This window comes from Balaenoptera physalus (assembly GCF_965194825.1).
Source record: "Balaenoptera physalus genome assembly, chromosome: 5".
NCBI lineage: Eukaryota > Metazoa > Chordata > Mammalia > Artiodactyla > Balaenopteridae > Balaenoptera > Balaenoptera physalus.
In genome coordinates, this window is record NC_138884.1 from 61,373,733 (window position 1) to 61,401,120 (window position 27,388).

General features: G+C 36.7%; 1 protein-coding gene and 1 long non-coding RNA gene across 6 annotated transcripts in view; one reads left to right on the forward strand and one right to left on the reverse strand.

The window, feature by feature from the left end:
• Positions 1–27,388, reverse strand: part of LOC309661903 — a 1,098,809-nt gene that overhangs the window by 743,546 nt on the left and 327,875 nt on the right. The window lies entirely within an intron of this gene.
• The window catches only part of ADAMTS3 (ADAM metallopeptidase with thrombospondin type 1 motif 3), a 283,209-nt gene that overhangs the window by 126,823 nt on the left and 128,998 nt on the right, over positions 1–27,388 (forward strand). For all 5 annotated transcript variants that reach the window (XM_082463723.1, XM_082463727.1, XM_082463726.1 and 2 more), the window contains exon 4: positions 4,642–4,798. In XM_082463723.1, the coding sequence (XP_082319849.1) occupies positions 4,642–4,798 (157 nt within the window). The remainder of the gene's footprint in view (positions 1–4,641; positions 4,799–27,388) is intronic.

A 27,388-nucleotide genomic window follows, 5' to 3' on the forward strand; every position in this document is an offset into this window, starting at 1 on the left:
CAGCAAGGGCAAGAGTAAAGAGATGAGGCCCAGGAGGTGGTGGTGTTGAGAGTGGCCATCCTAAGAACTTTGATTATTAATCTGCGTGGAAAGGGCGCCCTTGGAAGGTTTTGAGCAGAGAAGCTTACATTTTAACAGGCGACCAAGTATTTATTTTTTCCTGTTCTCACTCTTGAATTCATTCCTTTTTCCTTTCTCTTTTCCCTTTTCTGTTCACATTGCCACTTGTGCCACCTGAACTTTGATTTTAGCCCCATGCTTGCTTGTTTCCTAGTTCTTTCTTCCATCTGGAACTTCATCGTCAGATAAATCTTTAAACACCACTTCGTTTTAGTCCATCTGATCAACCTTAGTTGTTGTTCTCCATTCTGCAAATTAAAATTCAGACACGAGGTGACACAAGGCCTCCATAACCTTGTTTCCCAGAACTGCCCTGCACAGACTCTGCTCTGAATGAACGGGTTACCCACTGCCCTCAAGCATGTCTTGGGCTTTCGCACTTCACAAGCTTTGCTCAAGCCTGAGCTGTCTCACTTCTAATGCCTCCTCTCGCATCGCCAGTACGGCAATCCTTCCACCTTTTGAAGACCACCATAAGTCTCTAAAAATTCTTCATCCCCTCCCTTTTACCATTCATTTATGTCATTTTTCATCAAAAAATGTATTGAAGACATACTTTGTGCAGCCATTGTGCTGGTGCTGAAGGAGACAAAGGTGAATTAAGAGTTACAAGTCTGCCCCAGGAGCTGACACTGCCACAGGGGAGACAGAGAATCATAAAGTTAACATTTAGGTAAAACAACCTGGCATTTGTGTTAGGGGCCGTGAGAGAAAACACATTGCTCTGAGTCAGAATGAACGGCTAAGATGGATCCTAATTTAGACAGGGGTACTTAATCTACATGGGGGTGAGGAAGTCAGAAAATCATTTCTAAGGAAGCAACATTTAAGCTGAGACCTGGTGAATAAAAAATAGCCAGCTAAGGGAAGTGTGGAATGGTAGGAGAGGAGCCTTCTACATAGAACCAACAGCATTTCAAAAGCCTGAGGCTATAAAGAGCTTGGGAATATCAAAAGAAAAACAACACTGAACAGAGGCCCCAAAGGCTGGGGCAGAGTCAGTATGGGAGAGTGGCAGTGCTTGGGGTTCCTAGGCAGGGCTGGATGATGCAGGCCTTGAAAGCCATGGTGAGGAGTGTGGTTTTAGGTGCAATGAGAAACAACTGAAGTGTTTCCAGCAAAGGAGTGACATGATCTTATTTGAGGTTGAGACTGCCATCTACTCATCAAAAAACGTTTGTCTTTTCTCCCTGGGCACACAGCCAGATTCCATTTCCTGACACTCTTTGCAGCTGGCTGTGAGCCAGCCATGGGACTGTATACTACCCGTGGAAGTAAGTGGTAGTGGTGAGTACCAGAGCCAGCTCATAAAAATCTCCCATGGGTGCTTCCTCCTGCTGTTTCCCTTTCTGACTGGGCAGCTTTGTATTGAAATGGCTGAGCCACCATCTGCCTCGACCCCTGCATGGCTGTGTGGAGCAGAGCCCCCTCCCGGCTGACCTAGAACTGTTCTGAGCTTTTATGTGAGCAAGAAAGGAGCACCTGATGTTTTGAGCCATTACATAGTCAGTCCATTTGTCACCACGTTCTAGTTTGCCTAAAATAATAGGATAATTTGAAAAAGCAATTTTGGCTGCTATGCTATGTGAAAATGTGAGACAGTGTGAACAACAGCAGTGGCCAAAGTGAAATTCCCATGGGCACTAGGGAGATTTCAGTTGAAATAGATTTTAGATAATTTCAGATGGAGAATCAACAGCTCCTATTGACAGTTTGCTTGTGCAGCAGGCCTGTGGGAAAAGAATCTCACTTGATTTGACTTTCAACTGCCATCTCACTTACTTTCTAGACTTTTCATAACATACCTCACTGAATACCTTTAGGCATATATTTTGTTTATTTGACTAGATTGCCCTCAACTGGAGGGTAAATGAACCATGTCTTTGAGAATTTTTAATTTTACTATGGTATCTAGTACAGTGCTTTAGATAAGGTATTTTTTTTTCATTAAACTTTGCTTAAATTGATGAATAAAAGGGTAGGCTCTCAGATTTCCTGTCCATGGAATTATTGGTGGTCATGTGACCCAGCTTTTGCCTTTCCATTGATATTGCCCCAACCTGGTTTAGACTTTCAATTGCCTTCTAAGGGGGAGGGTTAGCTGTGTTAAATTCTACCTGTGATCTAGTGGAGAAGTAACATCATGGGGCCTGAGATTTGAGTGTTTGCAATGGAAGGTATGTAGAAATGTTTTTTAATGGCCTGTGGGTTCATCCTTACTGCTTTTCCCCATGACTTTCAAGTGTCCTCAGTAACCATTGCCCATTGTTCAGAGGTTGCTGGCTGCTTCAGTGACCCTGTTTCCACCCAGGGTTAGGCACTCATCTGGGAGAATCATTATGATCTATGGAAAGTCTCACAATAGGAGGCAATTTCTGTAATCCAAATAAGCAATGGTGAGGTCTGTAACTAAGGATGTGGCAGTGGAAATAGAAAGATGGGAAAAGAATGTAAGAGACTTTACAGAACACTGTGACTGAATGGATCTGGGGCAAAGAAAAGACTGCAATGAAGATGAATACTGATAAACTTCAACCTGTAAACTTAGGTGTACATCAACAGACCTGTGTTTCCATGACAAAGCCAGTTAACACTGCCTCCCACCGACAGATGGCGTTAGTAATGAGGCTGGACATTTCAGCCTTAGGTGTGGTACAGTTAACTTGTTATATGTTTACTGTGTTTGTGCTTAGCTTGAATCTGTCTTATGAACATTATTAACCCATCCATGCCTGAGCAAGGCAAAAAAGTGATGTTGAAATTACTGGTAAAACGAGATTTAAGAATATGACACTAACGCTAAAGAGATTTAAATGACAATTGAAAAGCATGAGAAAGATGTTGGAAGTTGTATTGTAGAGGAGATGAATCCATTGACAGGAGGAACAACTCTGAAGGGTAAAGATCTAATCAGGCCACTTGTGAAAACACTGCATTGTGCAGTACAAGAGTAGGGGAAAAGTAATTGATCAGATGAGAAAATAACTCCAAATGTTGGAGTTGTGTCTGGAAGATCAGCATTACTACCGAATGCCCACTAGCTCAATGTTCTTTGTAATGAAGGCTAGAAGTTTGTTCAAGAAGGTAAAAACTAAACACTGTGAAAGAGCTGTAGTGATCTTTCCTTGTAAGACAAGGTGTAAATACAAAGGCTGTTTGTATGAGCACAACATCTAGGTGGACGTAGAAATGGCATATGGAGACACCATAGCTTCTAAGAATTCTCTATGAGGCTTACACAGGCAAAGGAGGGGATAGAGCGTATCTAGTGGGAGAAAACAGAATTGGAAAGGGGTGACAGATTTGACTACAACAGAAAAGCCATAGTCATAGGCATATTTGCTGAAAACGAATGCTATTTGACAAGGTTTACCTACCTTTCATGTCTGTGCTGCTTGACATGGAGGGGTTCAGCCATTAGACCGACGGGTAGAAGGGGTGGGAACCATTCCCCCCAGCCTTGCCTATAGTCCATAAGAGCCAGTGACCTCATATTTGAAAATATAGAATAAGGGCCTCAGAAGAAAAATATGACTTAAATCTGATAAATATTTTCAAAATAATTACAATTCCACACTACCACATTATTTCTTCAACTTTGTTTTCAAATAAATGTACTGCTGTTCAAATTAATACTCCATATTAGTGTATGACCTTTACAGTAGGAATAGTAACTATAACTATTTGACTGTAATGTGGACTCGATACTTAAGGAAGAATAAATTTCAGACAAAACCATCATTTCTCTTCAGCTATAGTATTGAATAGTATAGTCCTGGTGTTTTCTAAATAAACCAAAGATGAAACCGTGTCAGAAAGAAACACTAGAGAGGTGGAAGGAAGTAATTGAATGTAAGATAACCTTTTCATGCAAAAGGATGAAACTTGAGAAGAAAAAAATTATGTAAAATCATGAAATTAGATTAACATGGGAAAAATATGAGCTAGTTCTTCAAATTAATAAATATTAGAAATGTGGGGTTTCCAATGAAACTTAGGCTAACTAAGGACAGAAATAACTTGATGTAGTGAGTGCCCCATGGAACTCATTCCTCTCATACCATAGTGATATGGCAGGAATATGTAAATGAGTTACAGAAGATGTAGATACTTGACATGCATGGACAGAAGCTGCACAATGGGTTATTATGGGAAATCAGAGATGTTTCTTGAATTTATGTGCCCATAAGATTTTTTTAGAGATAAGATACTGAGTAGAATATATAAATGTACTTCTTTTAGTCTGATAAAATATATAGATGGTATGATTTCCTTATTCTTACCCTATATAAAGCTCTTATTCTACCTTGTATGAATTTTTTATTCCTACCATAGATGAATTTCTGTCTTATTTGAATAACTGATATTTATCGTAGCTTAACCATTTTACATTTATAACCAAAAGTGGAAAGAAAACCCATTAGTTTTCAAAAGTTGTATTCTTGCCATTTAAAAACCTACTTGTGAGCTAAAGACGATAGATATTCCTTTTAACATTAACACATTTTATGTTTTCTCTAGGCTGGAATGATAAAAGGTGATAATGATGAGTATTTCATTGAACCCTTGGAAAGAGGTAAGCAGATGGAGGAAGAAAAGGGAAGGATTCATGTTGTCTACAAGAGATCAGCAGTAGAACGGGCTCCCATAGATATGTCCCAAGACTTCCACTACAGAGGTAGGCATCTTTGATAATAATTAACTGTGATTCTAAGATATATTGAAATCAACTCTCCCATCAATTAAGAGAATGTGACTGTCATGTGCTCTTATATAAAATGTGGAGGTAGCAAAATAAGTTTATGTTTATAAATCATGAAATATGGCTTGCCTGTTTTTAAATGCATAAGAGGAATATATGTTACAGGTATTATTTTATTTCAGGTCATTATTGTATCCCCCAATTTGTTATTTATGACTTCTTTTAAATTTTCACATTAAAATGATCTTTTCTCTAGCTTGTGTTAAAATTTGAAAATATTTGTGTCTTCCAGAAGTATCTAAATTATGCATTATTAATATTACTTTAAAACTTTTAAAATGAGATATATTGACATGGCAAAGAATTATATTTTGTTTTAAGTCCAGCTGATAGATACATTTGAAAATAAGAATGCTATCTGACTTTGTCTATTTTGCAAAACTTTTTACAATATGGAAGAGACAATGAGTTGAATGATTCTGTCGAATTTTATTTTAAGGTAGGCTGAACCACTAAAGTCAAGTGAATTATGGCACATGAAGGTTTTCTATTTTGGTTTTAATGAGATCTGAAAGTAACTTTGTATTAAAGAGATCTTTTTATAAGTTGGGTATAGAAGTTCCCTTTATGGAGAAGAAAGGAACTATGGGAATCCATGTTTTTTTAACCAGATCTCAAAAAGTCTGTACAGTTGACCCTTGAACAACGTTGGGGTTGGGGTGTCAATCCTCCTTGCCCTGGAAAATCCGTGTATTATTTATAGTCTGCACGCCGTATATGCGTGTCCTCAGCATCAGAGTTTCCACTTCCTCAGAGTCAACCAATGCTGGATTCAGCTAACCGAGAATCAGCAGATCATGTAGTACTGTAGTATTTACTTTAGAAAAAAATCCACATATAAGTGGACCAAGGCAGTTCAAACCCCTGTGGTTCAAGGGTCAACTGTATTTTCTTTTGCCAGGCCAACTTTCTGAATTGAAGGCAATGGAAATTTCCCCTAGGGAAATGTCAGGGATACAGATAATCTTCTTAATTTAGCAGCCATCTGTCTTCTAGATTAATGATGTCTTTTGAGAGTTGTTACCTAGTTATTAGTCTGATTTAAGGGAAGCCACCGGCTTCCCTTAATATGTTATATTAATTGGAATAGTACAATTTAAAGTACATTTAAAATTAACATGGTCTGACAGTGTTTTGAGAAATTTCTGGTTTGAAACAACAGGTCTGTATTAATAGATGCAGTACTATGAAATGTGTGCCTATCCCAGAGGGTCACTGTGGTGTAATAGAAAGAGGATACACTTTGCAGTTAGATAGACATGTGTGAGCAATAGCTCTACAATATCAAGTTGTTAGATTAGTAGTTAACATTTTTAAACCTCAGTTTCTTTATCTGTGAATAGAAAACAAAAATATATCGTTCAAAAAAATAAATAAAAAAAAAATATAGCGCAATTGTAATAAGTATTAGAACTAATATATGCAGATTGCTGAATGTAGCCCTCAGCAATAATAGTTGCCTAATCAATGTTAGCTGTTGTTATTAATTATTGATATTAATTACCTTCTGCAAAAGATTTACATATTGAGTTTTGTTGAAGTTGAATAGTTAGACATTGCTTGCCCTCGTTTGTGAATACATTACCATTAATTCTCATTTATAAGTATTTTCATGTTTTAAAAATGTTATTCTAAATCAGAATACTGGGTATGTCAAAGGATAGATAGTAGGATACAGTACTTTTTCTGTAGTCTTGGTTGTTATATATTAACAATATCTAATATCTCTTGAGGCAGCGGTCAAACATATTTTAGAAAACCATAGCCCACATGTATGGAATGGTCTTGGAGGACTGGAAACCAGATTAGTGTCTATGACCCTTATCCTGTTTGCTCCATCTGTCACACTACAGTTTCATCAAACTGTACCTTATTGCTCCATTTCAGTCCCTGAAGATATCTGTATCTATGAATATCAGCCCATGGTACTTTCCAATAGTCTGATATTTATAGAGGAGGAGAGATTATTTTTTTTCTTGAAATCAGAAAATTGCAAGAAATATTATGTTTAATACCTATTGCATTTTTAGATGCTAGATTAGGAGAAATAAGTTAGGAGTCAAGGTATATAAGTTTAAAAGAATTGGATGTAATTAAGATATTTTGGGACATTATTTTAGGAAATTATTAAAAATATAAATTCCAGTAGCATCAGTATCAATATACTCAGATTATATGAGGAAATTTTAAGAATGCAGACTCTGAAGACTGTTTGAGTTTTTCAGTTGCAAATAGAAGATTACTTTATGGTAGAAGTAGGTCACAACCTAGAGTAATATATATTGGAAAGGTTTTCAACAGTCACGGGTCAAAGCAAAAGGGGTTCCTTTGTTAACTCTCAGTTATCTTAAAACTGGAACCAAAATAGAACCATTCAGTTCTCTTAGAATATTCTGTGATAAACCTTAGTATGAACTTAACAATTTTAATTTTCTTATTTATACAGTTCTGATTGAACTGAGTTGCTGGTGATATCAATTTACCTCCTTTTGAGAGTCTTAAAATGTAACTATATATTTTAAAAGTGTAAATATCCTCCTACCTTAAATAGAGATTCAAATTTAGAACTCGAAGTACCATACTATAAAGTTTAAATTCTTCTTTTAACTTCTTGGTTATAGGACTGAGAGCCAAGCTTTTTCATGGCCTAAATAGTTTCCAAGTGAAAATTAAGAATTTATTTTTATAATTTTTTCCATCGTTCTAAAATGTAAAGTTAAACAGATTCCAGGATTAGAAAGGTATATTGATTTATAAATGAAAACTGTAGTACCATATAAAATAGTGCTTTTCTGGATCAGTATAGGATGTTATTTTAGGAGACATGAGGTCTCTCTTGAATGAGTTATAAGAAGAGGAATAAAATACATAAGACTTTGTTAGAAAGAGATGTATTTGAGGGCCATGGGCTTCATAAATTTCTCTAACAGAAAGTCAGGAGGAGTTTTAATCATAAGCAAGGCACTTCTATCAGTAGGGTCCCTGTAAGTGAATACTCTGCTGTTATAATATCTTATGGAAAAACCCAAATGAACTTTTTGGCCAACCCAATGTTTTGCTAGGTGTCACACTGATTGCCTGGCCACATTTCTTGTTTTGTCATTTTATCAACTCAGAACTACCATTCATTTGAGGTCTGTAATTTGTTGCAAGTGTTCTAAATTAAAACAAATTATTACCTGAACTAGGTGAGTAGTAGTGAGAAGGAGAGAAGGAGCCAAATTGGGTTGAGACTGAAGTAAAACTGATGGGGTTATTCGATAGAGTAGATGGGGGGGGAGAGAGAGAGAGAGATCAAGGATGACTCAGAATCCTAATCTGGAAGACTAGAGAATTCTCTTTCCAGAATTCAGGTATTTCAAATGAGAAGTAGAAATAGGCTTGATGAAGGATGACAAGTGGCTATACTTTTGGATATATTACGTTCAAGGATCCATTGGGATAGTAAGTGAACTAAAAAAACTCATAGTGTATTTTCATAATCATGTCCCAGAGTCATTGCATGAGTGTCTTTATATACCTGTTGTAGTAGGGATGGGTAGAGGTTATCTTGGGAGTCAGGTGGCAGATATTGGCTCATGGATGCTTAGAATGTCTCTGCTTGCCTTCAACTCTCTCATTCCAAAATCTGTATCAGTGAGAATCAGAAAATGAACACTGCACAGGTTTGGGAGCCCATGAAAGATGTTTGCTACCTATCACTATAGGAGAAAAGACATTATGTCCTTAAAAAAACAACAAAGTAAAAATAAGACAAAAATTATGCTTCTACCATACTCAAGAGCCCTAAGTTATTCCACTTGACTAAATGCAAACCTGTATTTTGATTCCTTATCTTTAAGAATATTTATCTAGTTTTCCAATAAAAGTCACAGCTTTGAACCTGTTGAGACAATACATTATATGGTACAATTCAACAACAACAACAACAAAAACCCTCAACCATTCCCAAATATGGCACAGATTTTCTTTCCTTGACCCTTAAGGAATTTATATTGTTTTTGAAATGAGGAAAAATATGAATACTGTTTAAAAATATATTGAACTTGTAAAATCATAAATAGAGCACTCTGCTCTAGAATTACTCTTTTAAGAATAACACGTAAAGCAGTTTTACATTTGGCAATATAAATAATCTCTTCCAGTGCAGAACTGGCAGGTATTCACAACACATAGCGCAGCCAGGTTCTGGCAAAGAATACCATCCTTTTCATTAACAACAAATATAAACCTGGCATGCTTATGATAAAGAAATTTGTCTACTTCATCTTAGGGGAGAGTTGAATTTACTTCTTTTTCTGATTTCTGCTTTGGGAGTATGGAGATCACATTCATTTTTGGCATCTTCAGTTTGTACAAAATTATATTTTACTGATTTGAAATTTTATTTGGTAATGACATGGCTAATAAACTATCAAAGGGTCATAAAGTTCACCTCCACTGTTTAAATCAGTCATCGGTCTAAACTCAGATAAAAAACAAAATGTACTTCTGATCATCTCTTAAGAATGTCTCCATTGTCATCAATAAGAAGTTTGCTTTAGGCAGTCTATTTTCTGGGGCGGGGAGGGGGACTGTACTTGTATGACATCATTCAGCTTTTCATATTTTTTTCTTAATCCCTGGGCCCTTAGGCTTCTCCCCGCAAATTACAAACTATTCATTCACCAGAAGCTTTGTGTTAAAGTAATTTTTGTAATTACTTCCTACCAGTGGGAAACAAGGAATAGTAAGCCTTTATCTCCTGGCTTCCTTTCAGGATTTTCATTTTCCTGCATGAACCCAAGTGCTTGTGTTGCTGGTGTGGTTGTCATGGCGCTGTGAAGGAGTGTCTTTGTCCCAGGTGGGAAACATGTACAAGTCAGAAATGATTTGGGAGTTGCTCCTGGTTGCCAGGGAATGAAACTATGAAACAAGAACTAGAATAATGGGAAGACTATTCCTTATTTTAGTGACACTAGGAACTTCCTAGGCACAGAGCCCTTCCTTGATCTGTAGGCACATGAGTAGGTGCTATAGTCCTTTGTATTTGGAAGTTCTCATGACTTATACCCTAATCAAAGAGAAACATTGGTGGACATTGTAACCCACCAAAAGAAAAAAAAAAATCAAACGCGAAAAATTAATTTTAGCAGATGTTTTCTTATTAAATGAAGCAAGACACATAATATTACTAAATCATTAAGGTCTGTCAATAGCAAACATTCTTTTAGGTAGATGTTAAATGATAAATTTTTCACAGAAGCACAGATTAGTTTCTAATATAATCTAAAGTTCAGCTATTTGTCAAGGCTACTCCCATTGGATTCACGCGGAAATACTAATCGTATTTACTGAATTCCTTTTCAGGTTGGTTTTGTATGTTTTATCATCTAGGCATTTATAATAATTATTGACAAAAGAAGGCAGTTGAAGATTGAATTATTATATTAAGTAATCAGGAAGCAGAGTGAAGATTAAAGGAGCTTTCAGATGTGAAACATGAAAGATAATATTCCCCTTATTAACATGTCTTCCTGGGCCTATTCTATTTCTTCATGAATAGGTACAATGAAAGGAGCGTTTATACAGACCAGGATTAAAGTGTTACAAAATGTAACTCCGTATTTTTTCTAATAAGGTATTGAATATGGAAATACACAAATAGTATTGAGAATTCAGAGTTGCTGGATTACTATTTAGTTATTGATGTGGCATTAATGGAGAAAGAGAATTGTAAGGTTTCAGATATAGTGTCTGTGTGATTGGAGTGAAATTGAAAGCAGTGAATTTATCTTAGGGTATGAAGCTAATTCAGGTAACATAGGCCAAATATTGATTTTTAAATTAAATGATTGCCTCTCAGAAGTAACTATATCAATTATTGACTTATGAAAGAGCAGTTCATACCAAGAAAAATCTGTTAGTATTTAAAATGTATTTGCTCTTTCTGAATATAAAATATATCCTATTATCAAAATATGCTTTTTTTTTTTGGCTGCGTTGGGTTGTTGCGCGCGGGCTTTCTCTAGTTGCGGTGAGCGGGGGTGACTCTTCCTTGTGGTGCACGGGTTTCTCATTGCGGTGGCTTCTCTTGTTGTAGAGCACGGGCTCTAGGCGCGTGGGCTTCGGTAGTTGTAGCACGTGGGCTCAGTAGTTGTGGCTCACGGGCTCTAGAGCACAGGCTAGGTAGTTGTGGTGCACGGGCTTAGTTGCTCCACGGCCATGTGGGATCTTCCCGGACCAGGGCTCGAACCCGCATTCCCTGAACTGGCAGGTGGATTCTTTACCACTGAGCCACCAGGGAAGCCCTCAAAATATACTTTTAATGTATGGTTTTATTCATTTCAACTGCATTTGCTTATGAGGGATAGACTCTATTTTTAGTAAAATATTAAGTATGTTTTGACTCTGCACATGCCAGGTATTCCTGTTTAGACCCATTTTAAAGCCTGTACTTATTTTCTTTACATGTACAATTTATAAACTTTCACATTAGTAAATGGGTAGGAAGCATTTGTGTAAGGATTATTTGTGTAAGAATATTTCTGGAGGTTAAGTAATCTTTTGCTTCATCATTTCTGTTTCTGACTAATATGAGTGATATTTTCAAAGAAGATAATATTCTATAAAGTAGATTTTATTTATATTTGTCATTGTTTTCTTTTTCCTGCTAAATCATGAGTCATTAACTTCAAATATAAAATTTATTTATGAGGATCCATGCTATTTGCTTCTGACCATCTTCATTTGGTATTCTGCAAACAGTTTTTGTTTATGTGTGCAGGGACCCTTGCATCCCTGCAGAGGATTCAGGTGTGTTATTCTCAATCCTCTCTTTCTTTATAGGATCTTTTTCTCCCTGTCTCGATGTGGGGAATCTTTCAGGTAGATGACATAGAGAAATGGGATAATGGGAAGAAATAAGTGTAGCACAGAAATAATATTTTTATTTGAAAATTGCTTGAGATTAGATTATGGGGACTATGAATTAAAATGTGAGGGCTACACTCAGACCAAAATAAATGCTCCTTTAATGCATGATTCTGCCAGGGGAGCTGAATACTTGGTTTTGTTCTTTCTAGACACCAGAAATTTTATTCCAGTTTTCAGCTGTGATTCATCTGGTCTAAATATGTAAATTTAAAAATCCTTAATGGAAGTTCTTGAACTTGGGACTTTGTATATGATGGAAAGATTTATTTTAGGAATGATTGGAGCCATTTCCCTAAGTTTAATATATAATATATATACTATAAGGTTTACTGCCGATATGTCGTTATATACAGCATATTTTTAGATCACTTTACAGTACCTTACTAAATATCTGGAAAAAAATCTTTGACAAGAGGCATTGATTCAAATTGTTTTTCCATTTTTTTGTTTTCTGCTCATCGTTCACAACTATTTTAACCACTTATATGCCGTTCCACATTAACTGGTTCTTTGATTCTGTGCTGAGATCTTTGTTCATTATTTCAGAGCTCTGGTTAGTAATACCAAGCATCCTAAGATTTTGTGTATATTCTTGTCCAAAGGACAGTTTTTAAGTATTTTTTAGGCAATACCTGAGTATAAGCCAATGCTCAAGGCTTATTTCTCTTCAGTGTGCTTTATAGATTTCTGTGTGCTCTTTAAATGTTAAGAATAAAGTCTGCGTGGTACTAAAACGTTTTGCATTCTAAATTCAGTCCTCTGTTTCAGCACATTGGCAGGTTTTGTTTTCACATTTTCCATTTTATCAGGACTTACCCCACATACTAAGGGGATAAGAGCAATGTCTAAGCCCCTTTTGGTGAGACAAATGAGTGATAAAAGCAGATTCTTTTTATGTCCTGTGCTCCGTACTAATAAAATGTCACTGAACAGCCTTTTAGTAACAAGAAATTAAAATATTAGAACAGCTTTTAAGTTTCTACATTCCCAGTTTCGGATGACATTTGTAGATAAAGTCAATATAGCAATTTGATGCAAATAAACGTTGTCCTTCCTCCTTCTGTGATGCTTGGCTTGACTTTCAAGTCTAGTGGGAAGTCCTAAGGAAATCACTGCTAGGTGTAGTAGATGCACCTCCCTATTTATGTTTAAAAGAGATACAATTAATTTAATCAGGTTAGATATGTTGTTTTTTTCTCTTCAACATCCTTCTGTCATCTGTGATGACCCAACATTTGAAAAGTCAGTGGAAGCATTTCTGGTTATAGGGTTGTTATAGGGTTGCTATCATCTGAGTTCCACTGGGCATCTTAAAGACACTATCACTCACTAGTTCTCTTCTTCTTAAATTTATGGAAGACGTATTCTAACATCCTGTTACCTCAGGCTTCTACAAATTATTAATGAACACTTATGGTATACATTGGGATTATTTTTATAGAGTTGAGATCTATAAGATTTGATGTTGGACAAAATCACTATTACATTAATCACCCAGATTTTTATCCTTAAGTAAAATCCCAACCTTTTTGGACTTTTCATCTTTCCTAGTTATATGGCCCCAGTTATAATGAGACTCAGACTTCAACTCACAGTATCCACAAGCATGTCACTCATCTCCGTTTCTTCCTTTTGTGACCTTATCACAACTTTGATAAAGCAACTCAAATAATCTGAATTATTCAAGTTTTGTATCCTGAATACAAATTAAGGAAATGGGAAGCCAAGAATTTACTTTCAGTAGTAGGAATTATGAAACTGGACCTTCCTTTTATTAATAGAAATGGTGACTTTGTAGCACATGTTAATTCTTTACAAATATTCACAGAAAAAAAAAAAAAAAAACAGAAGAAAAAAAAAGCCCAGATATCCTAAATGTGAAACGCATCACACTTTGATTTTGTACAGAGGTTTTGTATGTTAGCCGGTATGTGGGCTTCTTTGGCTGGCTGAGTGGGCCTCACTGGGCTGGTAGTCCTTGTTGGCCTGGCTGCTAGCTCCGCTGGCATCACTGCTGGGCCTTCTCAGCTTGACTCCAGTCTGCTCTCATGGGTGCAGCAGACCACCCTGAGTTCTGGCTAGGGCTTCTATTTCCCCAGCCCACGTGATCTGCCTGCAGCTTCTGTTGTGGGACGTCATTGATGCTGGTTCAGCAACCCTCTTAGACAGGCTCCCCAGGAAGCTCAGATACTGCTGTTCTTACAGCACCGGAACCGAGGGGACTCATGGCTTCCTTGGCTGCAACTGGATCGATGTGCTAGCAAATGCAGTGTTCTCCTTCCAGAGTCCCCAGAATAGAGCAGGAAAACAGGCTGTGGCCCTTGGAGGTACTCAGAGATCTGTATGTTTTAGCACCATGTCCCTTCTCTTGAGACTCTGCCTCGAAGGGGAACTGGGAAGAAATCCGAAATCACTGTCTCCTCATCCCAAAAGCAGTCCAAGATCAAAAGGGCCAAGCCTGCCTTTTTCTTCCTCTAATTAAATGATTTTTCCTCACTCCTCCAGCCTCATGATTAAGAATGACAATGAGGCTTCCCTGGTGGCGCAGTGGTTGAGAGTCTGCCGGCCAATGCGGGGGGCACGGGTTCGGGCCCTGGTCTGGGAGGATCCCACGTGCCGAGAGCGGCTGGGCCCGTGAGCCACGACTGCTGAGCCTGCGCGTCTGGAGCCTGTGCTCCGCAACGGGAGGGGCTGCGATGGTGAGAGGCCCGTGCACCCGCTTGCTGCAACTGGGGAAAGCCCTCGCACAGAAACGAGGACCCAACACAGACAAAAATAAATAAATAAATAAATTAATTAAAAAAAAAAAAAAGACTGACAATGGTCAGGACTTTTTCTCATAGGAGGAAAACACAAATAAAGAACAAACAAATAAAAAACCTCTGTATTCTGGTCTCCAGGCCTAGCGTTGATATGTTATGTGAGAGCTATGAGGATCTAGAAGATCCTTTCTCTTTTAGCCTACGGATCTCTGTTATTTTGAAAAATCTTATTTGAACTCCAGAAGTTGAACATTGAGTTTCTTTATATTCTTGATGCAACAATCCTAGTGTCCAACAGCCTCTTTCCTTTCCCTTCCCAACCTCCCAGCTAGAGTTTGGGGATAGTTAGCAAGTCATTTATGCACAAAGGCCGAGAAGATAATTATATTTTCCAAATATCATCCCCATTTCACAAATCAACCTATTTCTGGGATTCACATTGTTGTAGTTCCATATTGTTGTAGTTGCAGAAACCATATATATCAAGGGGTTGTTCAAAGGGCTCTTGTTAGAATCGTATCCCCTCTTATTGTATACATGTAATTTGGGGTGAAGAATGATAAGATGTCAAGTGCAAAATAGCAAAAAAACAGGGTTAAAATGGAATTAATGTCAGAAAAAATAAATTTTATCTTTATAACTTAAGTATACCTTACCTCATGATTTGTAATCTAAAACAAATCACAGATACGGTTTTGACATCCTGAGTCTCTAGAAGAACCTGGGAATTTTCAGTTTTCCAATGTCTATATATCTAAATTTGGAGTCTTAATCCTACTTGACTGTTATTTTCTTTTTCCAATTAATATCTGCAAATATGGAATTTTATCCCAAATTTTACAGTATTTTACTTGTGATTAAAAGAAGAAATCAAATTTATTCTCTTTGTGAATATAGAATCTTGATATTTTATTTATGATATGGTTAAAACAAGAAGTGATTTTTATGCAAATCAGAGAATAGTAGTATTAATATAGTCCTCAGGAGCCCATTTACTTACTTTTGCAGATTTTTCTAACTTTTGGTCCAGAGATAGAATAATGGTATTGAAAGTGAAAGAGGTACCATGTCCAATCCTCCTTCGGTACAAATAGGGAGGTCATCTGTTTTAGTCTTCTTCAATTCTTGGCAATAACAAAGGAAAAATTAATAAGACCAGTCATGAAGGCAGTCCCTTACCTTAGGTCCCCAGTTCCAGTAACTAAAGCTTAAAAAGAACAACTTAAATGCGATAGACATTAGAAAAACTAATGGGAATGGGAAACTAGGTGCTCAGTGTTTAATCTATTGAGAATACCCCTTATATTTCTAGGTATGGAGACAAAATATAAGTGATTATTTCAGAAAACATATTTTGATTGATATAAGAACATATTGCATTAAGATAGGATCACACACATTCTCTGTTCCACCCCCTTTGCATACATACTCTAACCCCACCTTAATGGCCATTCCTGTGAAAGGTATTTCAAAGCCAAAGGAATACAGTCCAACTGTGTTAAATTTCTTAGAGTAAAGTTAGCCAAGGATATCCTGTAAAAACAGACTCAAGCATTTGAATATGATCTCTTGAGCCAGTTTTAAAATTAGATCTTCAAACTGGGTCTTTAGAACACTAAAGAAATCCAAAAATCTAAGCAGTGACTTTTTTTGTTGTTGTTACAAGACTATCTAACATGTATCTTTTAAACAATCTTTACTATTTCCTATCTCACAGAGAAGGAAAGAAAGCTCACATTTTTCAGCTAGTTCATAAGAAAACTAAAACATTTATCAGAGATGGAATGTGTCTACAACTTATGCCTTCACAAAGTATGAAGACATAATGTGTAATTATTAATGATGAGTTTTAGGCAAACATCTAGTGTATTATTGATATAAATATATTATTTTTATTTGTTTATTGGATACTTAACATATGCTCTCCCATAGAGTATAGTGTACTTCCACAAAGATTGATAAAGAAACATGACAACTAAACTAAACCGTTACACAATTAGTCTTATAATGACTGATCTAGAAAGCATGTTATGTGACTTTAGAAATATCAGTGAAGGTTGGAGTGTTTGAGGGACTTGAGGTAGATAGTGAAGGATGCCTGGGTGCAATGACTGGGAAGAAAGGAAGACATTCCTTAAGGGAGCAAGACAAAAATTCAGGTAGAGACATAGTGGTGATACTATGATGATGATATTATTATTAATAACTATTAATAACTAAAAGTAGAAAAGGCACAAATATAAATCATGTTACCTCAAGGGATTTTTGTTTGTTTGTATTTTACATAATGACTAATTTAAGCTGATTGAGTCAATGTCTTAGCTGCTATTGATGTGGTAATTTTTTTTTCTTTTTTCTTTTTGAAATTTATTTATTTTATACAGCAGGTTCTTATTAGTTATCTATTTTATACATATTAGTGTATACATGTCAATTCCAATCTCCCAGTTCATCCCCCCCACCCCCCCCACCCCACTTTCCCCGCTTGGTAAATTTCTTTTTTTCCTTTAGTATAGTTTTAGCCCAGAGGCTTACCATTGAGTACCTTTGTGACCTATATCAAGTTACTTAACCTATCAGAGACTCCGTTTCCTCATCCATCAACAAGTCAGAGAAAGTAATAGTACTTACTTCAAAGGGTTGTCTTTGGATTTATCTGTAAAGCACTTGATTTTAGTTTCTGGCATGTACTAAACACTCAATGAAAGTTACCTCTTACTACTCTTTTATCATAACTACACTTTCCCTTTGTGGTACTTTTATAATCTTATAAGAACCACCAGCTATCTTTCTTTGAACATGTGGTTTGTTATATGCTTTCATCACAGCATCACTTTTGTTTTTCTCCCTTTGGTGTCATGCAAATTCTCACTCTTGTGTTCTACTTTCAGCTTCTAGGAAATTGCTCTCCTATAGAGTTTTCTGGATGATGGAAATGTTCTACCGCAGTGCTATCCAAAATGGTAACCACTAGGCATATGTAGCAATTGAGATGTGACTAGTGCGACTAAAGAACTGAACTTTTTGTTTTACTTAATTTTAAATTAATTTAAATGTAAAGAGCCAAGCCAAGGATTTGCACCATGGTATATATCTTCTTGATAGTTTTCAAAATTCTTTCGTGTGCCTTATTTCATTTGATTCTCCCAAGAATTATGTGACGTAGAATAGGTGGGATTACCCCAATTTTTCTTGTTTGCTCAACATTGCTTATTCAAGGTCTAGCACAAGGAGCAGCACAGAGCAGATCTTCAATAAATATTGATTGAATGAATAAGTGATTGATTCTGATACTCAGAAATGTTAAGTACCTTGCCCAAGGAAAATTATTAAAAAATGTTTTTCCACACTCTTAATTTGATGAAAAAGTGCAGGTTTTGCAGGTACTTTTTAAACTGACATTTGTCAGGAAGGTCAAAAATGAAATTCTCTGTAAGACCCACAGTATCAAAATTTCTCTGGAATTCACAGGAGAAAATTCCAAGGAAGATAATCCAGAAAGAGCACTTATCACCTCAGATGTCTGTTTATCAAACCCAGACTGTGTGATGCAGTCCCCTGTTGATGGTCTGAGGGGACTTCCTTACACAGTCTGAGTGTCTGAGGGTGGTTGTTGAATGGGAATCAGGAAGGAGACGCACAGCGCAGAAGAGATTGTGGGGTGCTCCAGATTTATGACGTAGAGCTTGCTTACTAAGTCACCATGGCAACTGCCACACATTTCATTTCTCATTCTAAAGGCATTTTTCTTCTTTATGAATTTCCATAAAGATGCTTATGGGTTTTAAGCGGCAGATGCAAAGAGTGTACAGTTGGACGGTATAGGTCTCCTCTGTCTTCATAAATACTTGGCTGGAATTTGGGCCCTTTTGCCCCTTTGTAGATATTTTTTTCCATCACCATCGTTGCCAAATTTCTGTGAAGAATGTATCTTCTTTAACTCCCTTCTTATCGCTTAGTCTCTTATCCAGCTCCCCCTCAGCTTGGCTCTCAACCTCAGCACTTTACATAAATAGTTTTTCCCAGATACTGAAAGACACTTAAACATTTCAACAGATTTTTTTTTTTCTTAGAGCTCATTCTCTTGGGCCTCTCATGACGTTTGGTAGCATATTGTTTCTTGAGGTTTTCTGTTCTCTTGGCTTCTGTCACACTCACTGTAGCCTTCCTATCCCTTCCTATCTCTGATCAGTTATTTGGGTATCTTTTCTTTTCTGATTATTTAGTAGTGCATTTCCCCTCTCTTCAGTTTTATCCTACATGGTTTCAAAAGAGATACTCTTTTTTATGGCGTCCAGTATCATCTTTACCAAATATCCGTAAATCTTTCTGGTATGGGTTTTGGAGCCTGACAAACCTGGGTTCAGACAGTAGCTCTGCTGCCGATGAGCTCTTTGACCTTAGGGACTTTGGACAACTTCTCCAGATACCATTATTTCATCATGAAAATTTCGACCACCTTAAGATGCTGTTGGTGATGTACTGCCCTACATAAGAAGGGCAGTCGACTCATAATCTCTCTCACACCTTTCCCTGTCCTTTCTTACCACTGCCAGAACAATAGTTGGTATCCTTTTCTCATATTTGTTTCAGGAAAGGTCAGTTAATGCCAGATTACAAAGCCCTTATTTTACAAATTAAAACAACAACAACAACAAACCCCCAGTGTACTCACAGAAGTGATATAGTCTTGTGATATGTATTTTAGAAGATGTGTCTTCCATCCACATGGAGTATAGAATAGAGGGGTGACAGGATGGAGGCAGCTTGGCAGTTACTGGAGAAATCCAGGTGACGAGGGCATCCAATATGTCTACTCCAACATGAAAAGGGAAGAGTGGATGGAGTGGAATGCATTTTAAGAAGCAGAGCAAAACATTTTCATAGGGCCACTTTCATGTGAGGCTATTTGTGATCATTATAGTCATTATGTTTTTGAACTTAAAAAATTTTTAAGTAACATGCTCGGCAGAATGCCTTATGCCATCCCTGACCCCCACTCAATCTCTGAGCAGAGTATTCAGGGACGGGGCAGAGATCAGGGTTCTCTGTTATATGCATTACTTAGTTTTTAATTAATATACCAAAAAAATCTTAAAATTTTAACCATGAAATAATTATAAATATTCCCACTCAGTGTGCTTCAAAAGTAATGTCACGTGTTCATCTTTGTAAGAAGCAAAAAAAGAGATTTTTGTGCCTGGTTAGATGTAGATTGGGGAGAGACATCTAATGTAGTTAGATAGACTACCTTATTGCATCCCTTGTTTGTTATTATTTCTGTAAACTTATACTCTTTTCTGTTTCTTGAGTATCTTCTTGTCACCTCTATTTAGTGTTCATTATCCAGCTCAAGGGTCATTTTTCAATGAAAGTGATTTTTTCTTTTTTCCCTGAAATTCCATAGTTCTTAAAAGTTCATTTTTACACTTTGCCATATACCATCTTATGATATGTATTATTTCCCTAATTTATTAGAATCTGGTTTTCAGCTCCTGCTACTTCATTTACTTTCCAAATAAATAACAAAACTCTTTAATGATAAACTATGCTGCTACATTTTGCTTTTTACTCACCTTACCTCTCTGTGACATTAGACTCACCCTTGGTTTTCATGACTGGAGTCTTGGATTTATTTCTTAGCCTCCTTCCTTGATCATTTTTCTTCTTTCCATCCTTTTCATGCAAGTCTTCCTTAAGGTTTTTGTCCTTTTCTCACGTTTTGTACCATTGGTGATCTGTGGGAGAATTACACGGTGGTGTATATCGTCCACATTTTTCTTGAACTCCAAGACTGTATATTCAACCACTTTTTAGCCACCTGCACTTGGATATCCCACAAAGACCTCTAACTCACCATGGCCAACACTGAACTTGTCTCTAACCATCAACCAATTTCTAAACTGCTCCTTGATTCTCCTATTAGATGTTAGTCTTAGTGAATGGTTCTGGCATCCACCCAGTTAACCCTCTGACTTTCGTATCCTTTATCTAGTTGGCAGGAAAGACCCACAAATTATACACCCAGAAAGCTCTCAAGATAGCCCCTTCAGTCTCCTTTGTTTCTACTTTTGTTCAGAACCTAATGTTTTGTTTTGAATACTGCAGCTGTCCCCTAACTATTCTATTTCTAAACTCCCTCTAGTCCATTTAGAGATACAATGTTACCAAACTTTGTGGATTATGTGCCCACACCACCGTGTGTGTGTGTGTGTGTGTGTGTGTGTGTGTGTGTGTGTACATACACACACATGTATCACTATAGCTTATACATTATAGAACATATGTATCGTATCATAGGACATTCACAGAGATAGAAATTATAAAAAATATAACAAAGATAACTTTGGTAGAAGTTCTATTTTTTTCTCCATATTCTAATAACTATTTTTACATATCTCTGTAATGTAAGTGTCCTGATATCTTGCTTTGGAGATTGCTGCTTTTGATTGAAAATTTAGTGACCTTTGTGAACTGAAATACTTATAAATCATTATGTAGTCTAAAACTTGTAAGTCATTCCCCATTCCTTACTAGATAAAATATAAACATTTTAGCATTGTCCTCAGGCACTTGGAACCTATTTATCTATTTTCTCTCTCTTGCTGTTCATCAGTGATTCCCACTCCCCACTAACACTCTTTACTTTGAACTTTACCAAACTCTAAATTCCATAAATACACATCTTCTCCAACTTTGCCTTCTTGTTTGTCCTTATATATGGGAGACTGCATATCTCTTTCTTTTAGAATGATGGAATGTGTCTTTATATTAAGCTTTACCTGGTAAACACTAGACCATCTTTTTGAGAAGAGAGTAAATGTCTGCCTTGATTTTGTAGGATCTGAAAGGTGAATAATAATATTTGTCTCATATCTGAGGACTAAAGGAGATAATTAACTTCAACCTCTAGCACACATGGTTGGCCTATTTTAATTCATATCCATCTCTTATTTTCATCTAACCTCATCCAACAATCTCTTTTGAGAATAAAGACTACAATTTTATCTTCCTTCAAGTTTCTTATTTATAATAATTTAAGGGAGATCTACTTTTTTCATAACTAGCATTGTATATGGTTGAAGAAGAGCTTACCATTAAGACAGATCAGAGGGAAGTAGAAAATGCTTTGAGAAAATGCTCAGTCTCTTAAGAAAGTCATTGTTCTACAGAAATACTTCCAAAAAGAGCTGGACAAAATTTTTTTTCTACATAATTGTACTCTGTAAAGCAGAGTTTCTTAGTCTGCAAGGGCATCAAGAGGTCTAAAAACTCCTTGAATTTAATTTTATATTTATGTGCATATTTATGTGGTCCCTTCTCTCCCAGAGAGGTTTCATATCTTGTAAAGGATTTTCACAGGGGTCCATTATTTTAAAATTTGGGGGGAAACAACTGTCTTCAAAGTGTTTTTATATTCTTTGGGTAAGTCGATTTGCTTTTCCAAGCCATTTGTATACATATATTGAGAACTAAAAGTGTGAGAAATGGATCTTACTTATATAATGATTAAGTGGCCTAACAACCATTGGACTTTTAATATCAGAATATTAATTGAATCATATACCTATCCCTCAGTGAAAAGCATAATCTTTTTTCTCTTTTAAATGTATGAGTAAACTACTCTAGTCCAATAGTATCTACTAGCTAAACATAAAAAGATATGTTTTGGCAAGAGAGAAACTTGTCTCAGTATGCTTTCTTTTCAATAATGCAAAAGATAAAGAAAAATATGACACCCCTCCCAACATGTAAGATACTTCTGTATTTGAAAGTTTAGGAAATGTGTGCCACAGAAATGATAATGCTTTGGGTGAAGAGATCTTCATTATCTCAGCCAACAGTGTTCTTCAGAAGCAATGACATCATTGTTGCTTCACTGACTTCAGAATTCAGGCAAGAGCCCAATGCCTAAGAACTTAGGCAGCTTCTTTGTCAGACATAGTGCAGAAAAGAAGACACAAAGAGCCTCCCTTTGAGTCATGGCAGGCTTTGCGACTCCTTTCTTGGCCCTTTGTGAAAGCACATGACTGGACTTGTAGAAGATTAACCCCCTTAACATTTCTGTAAAAATTAAACAGATGCAAAGCAGCTCCATCACCTTTTTTCCTCTCTGTTGTGAATTCAGTATTATGGTGGGCAGTGAATTATTTTGAATTCCCTCAGAGAGGCCAGGGCAGTCAATGGGGACGGGTGAATGAAGGCCCTCTGAAGGGCTCAGTTGTGGGTTTTCTTGGGCATTCACTGTTCTTTATAGCATTATTCCTCTGAAAGAGTTCCCTTGAAGAGTGGGGTCAGTCTAGAGACCTTTATAGTGCTTGAAGTAATCCACCCTTTAATCTGTTCCTTCCTGTGGGAAAATCAGTATGAAAAAAAAGAGTAAGCTAGTATTTACATCCAGATATAGACTGTTTAGACTGTTTACTTTTAATTTAGTACTATTCTTTGCATGAAAATAGCTTGTTTTCAACTTCAGTTCTTTAATAAAGAAAAAAAAGTTCCAAAAATTAATTCATGGATTATGCTGTTCATGATAATTTTAACTAGTCATATATGAAAACTGATGAGTTGATGGTATTAATTCTTAACTCTGTTTCTTACCCTGGATTATCATTTCATTAATCCAGCTGTTATTACATATTTCTTAACTTAAGTATATACTGTTTTATTGTTTTGAAATAAATGATCTTTACATCTTTTTTATTTCCTTGGTTCTGAGTTTACTTAGGTATTATGTATGTGGAAAGGATTGATTGTGTATTTTGTCATTATATGTCAAAATATTATATATGAGGGTAACAAGATTTATCTCTTGACTTTTCATGACAAAACTGGTGACAGTGCTAACACAAATAACAATACTTCCTTTAGGAATAGGATAGTAATTGGAAGATGGGATGGTGAGAGAAGACTTTTGCATGTTTTTAACTGCTCAATTTCTAAATGCAATCATGCATTCATGTATAAATTACATATTTGCAAAAAATTAAAACAACAAAGAAGAAAATTTATTAACCTAAGGGAAGTAGTGACCATTTTAGTTCAGGTTCTCCTGCTTATTCTGGTTCCTAGTTTATAAAGATTGTATCTTATAGCAGACTCCAATTCCAATCTAAAATCTCTAGGTCATTAGGAAGAAGAAATAGGAAAGAATAAGGAAAGAATAGAATAAGGAATAGAATAGGAAAGAATAAGAAGGAAATAAGGAATAATATTTCTATTGCAAAATATCTGAGGGTTAGAAGTAGAATGTTTTTTAGGCACAATTTTTTGAAGACAGAGTGCATCAAAATTTCCTTTCTAGTTTCTAACTGTTAGAAATAAAATAAAGTTAGCTGCCTCCAGTTATCTTTGAAAAAACATAGAGTAAAAAAAAAACAAAAAGTGGAAGAAGAAATAAATTGGGTTTAGGCAAAGAAGTCAATGAAAGAATTTGGATTCCTTTACCCCCACCCCCGACCTCTCTTTATCACTTTTCCCCCTCTAGAACTGTTCTTGGAAAAAAATGGTGACTGCCTTAAACTTAACTATCACCTTACCCCAGTGTTTAATTTTGGGGCATGCAGAGACAAAATTATAAGGGTAATTTGGATATTCAGATAAAGTGAATTTTCAATTACAATGTTATGGTAGAATCATATGATTTCCCCACTACTTTGGATGAAGGAGGTGGAATTTTTTCATATGTAGGAAGGCAAGAAGAAATTGGTGGGGTAGGGTAGTGATAGATCAGGCAATATTGGGGAAACCAGATTTATAAACGTGAAAGCCCTGCGCTCATGGAACACAGAGACCACCACAGTAAGGAGGGCTACCGAGGGAACAGTGCTGGGGTTAGTTGGAACTTCTTGCCAATAACTCCTATCCTACCTGTGCTGCTTCTCTGGTTCCTAGATGGCACGGTGAGGCTAAGAGACCTAGCTATAGCTGCCTATCTCAGGTGAAGCTTAGGAATCCTGAGCAGCATAGTACAGTGCAAAGGACCTGTGTCTCTAGGAGTCAGGAAAAAAATATGAGTTTCGGTCCTCATTTGCCGCTAGCAGTGAGATCTAAGGAGCTTGCTTCTCTGTTGTGCTTGTAGCCACCCTCCAGATGGACATACTAAGTTTTAAGCTCCTTGAAGCATCCTTACACTCATGGTGCTCAGACCGGCACCCAGAATATACTCATAATAAATTTTTTGAGTGAAAATACATCACTTTTCTGATTGTAAAAATAGGGTGGGGTTGGGTGGTTAGAGTTGGTTGTCATGTTTCCTAAGGTTCCTTCAGGCTCTTGAATCCAGATTTTAGGTCATCTAGTTAATTGTTTTTCCTACAAAAGCATCCCATCCGTAATAGCCTTGACAAGTTATCATCCAGCTTCTCGGCTTCAGTAACCATAGCCTCACTATCACTGTGTGGTGTTTCCTCATCTTTTTACCTGCACTATTTAACAGTTTCCTGGTCTCTAGTTATCCTTCCTTTTAGGAAGGTTTTAATGAGATTGAACCATAGGGAATTGCCATCTGTGTGGGTCCAAAACAGTTGAATATTGACAGTTTTGACAATTTCAATTGATACGACTAAAGTTCATTTTCCAAACTGTAGTCACAGACACTTGGTCCCTTCTTTAAACATTTCAGTGGTTTCTCATTACTCCCTGGCCTCTCCACCCACCCCCATTGTTCTCCCCTCAGCCCCTTCTTGTCCTGACTCACAAGGGCTTCGATGATCTGACCTTCTCTTTCCTGGCTGGCCTATTCTATTACCAATCTCTTTCACTGTCTACACTCCAGCTGCATAGAAATTTCAGTTCCTGGACTGCTAAGCTTTCTCTTCAGTGTAGGCCTTTGGGAATGTCATGTCTTATGCCAGAAATACTCTCCTTTTCCTTCCCTTCTCCTCCACCTCTCAAACCTGTAGCCTAGCTTGACCAACACCCATTTTAGCAATGGAGAAAGACAGTATACATATAATAAAGAAACATGAACTATTTCGTATTTTAGAAGTGAAAAGTGCTATTAAGAGAAGGATTTTCTTCCCCGTAACTACCCCTGACTCTGCATTTCTAATGTCACATTTAAATGGTGGTACCCAAACTAAACACAGTACCACAGATGTGTTCTGATGAGCAGAGGCTGCAGTGGGACAAAGATGAACACCCTTGTTCGGGGCCCTATAATTCTATCATATGATTTTCTAAGGCAGTCAGTCATCCCTGTGAGCTCATAGCGATTTTCCATTGCCCCAGACATAAAAGGAGCTTAAAAAAATGTTTGACTGGGGCTTCCCTGGTGGCGCAGTGGTTAAGAATCCACCTGCCAATGCAGGGAACTCGGGTTCGACCCTTGGTACGGGAAGATCCCACATGCCGTGGAGCAATTAAGCCCATGCGCCACAACTACTGAGCCCACGTGCCACAACTTCTGAAGCCCATGTGCCTAGAGCCCGTGCTCCACAACAAGAGAAGCCACCACAATGACAAGCCCGTGCACTGCAACAAAGAGTAGCCCCTGCTTGCCGCAACTAGAGAAAGCCCGCACGCAGCAGCAAAGACCCAACGCAGCCAAAAATAAAATAAATTAATTAATTATTAATTAATTTTAAAAAATGTTTGGCCAGAATTTCTTTTTTCTAGGAGCCCAGGAAAAAGAGGTCATCATTGGGAAGTTAGGAAGTCATGACAATTTTCAGGAACAGTTTATTTTATTTATTTATTTTTAAAATAGCTTTCAGGTATTCATAGAACAGCTTAGGAAATGAAGTGGTTTCCTAGACAGGTGTTTTTGCTATGCTTTTGTTGTTGGTCAGGGACGAACGCTACTGAAGCTTTCTTTTAATTCACAGGAGAAACATACCCTTTTGCTCCTTCCTGTATAATAACATTAGCTTTGCCAAAATTATGAGTAATCAGTATAGGAAATGTAGTTATTTTTGGTTAAATATTATGTTTTCATAAAGAATGAGATAATAGGAAATGAAGTGGGCAAAATAAGTTAAAAATACAGGCTTTGGATCTAGGCTGCCTGGGTGAATCTGGGCTCCACTTTAGACAGTTTACTTAGTTCTATTCCTCAGTTGCAGCACATGAAATGGGGAAAACAGTGTTTTCCTCGTTGGGTTCTTTCGAGAATTAAATGAGATAAAGTGCTTAGAACAGCGGCTGGTGCATCATCAACAACATCATCGTAAAATAAATGTACTTGTTATTATTTTAAATATAAGTGGTCATGCAGAATCCCAGGGGCTTTAAAAGAGTTGGTTAGTATTTCATGATGTAATTCTTATGTAGAACTTCTCGAACAAATACTGCAGGGCTGTGATCACTCTATAAAATCTTCCAGTGCTTCCTGCTTATATAAATATGTTTTTTTTTCTTTCATATGCTTTCTCACTTAGCTTTCTTTCTTTCTTTTGTTTTTTTATAGAAGTGTAGTTGGTTTATAATATTGTGTTAGTTTCAGGTGTACAGCAAAGTGATTCAGTTATAGATATATATTTTTTCAGATTCTTTTTCATCATAGGTTGTTACAAGATAACGAATATAATTCCCTGTGCTATACAGTAAATCCTGTTACTTATCTATTTTATGTATAGTAGTTTGTATCTGTTAATCCTTTGCTCCTAATTTATCCCTCCCCACTCCCTTTCCCCTTTGGTAACCATAAGATTCATTTGTATTATTTTTTAGATTCCCCATATAAGTAATATCAAGTAATATTTGTCTTTCTTTTTATGATTTACTTCACTAAGTATAATATTCTCTAGGTCCATCCATGTTATTGCAAATGGCAATATTTCATTCTTTTTTGTGGCTGAGTAATATTCCATTGTATATATAAATTTAA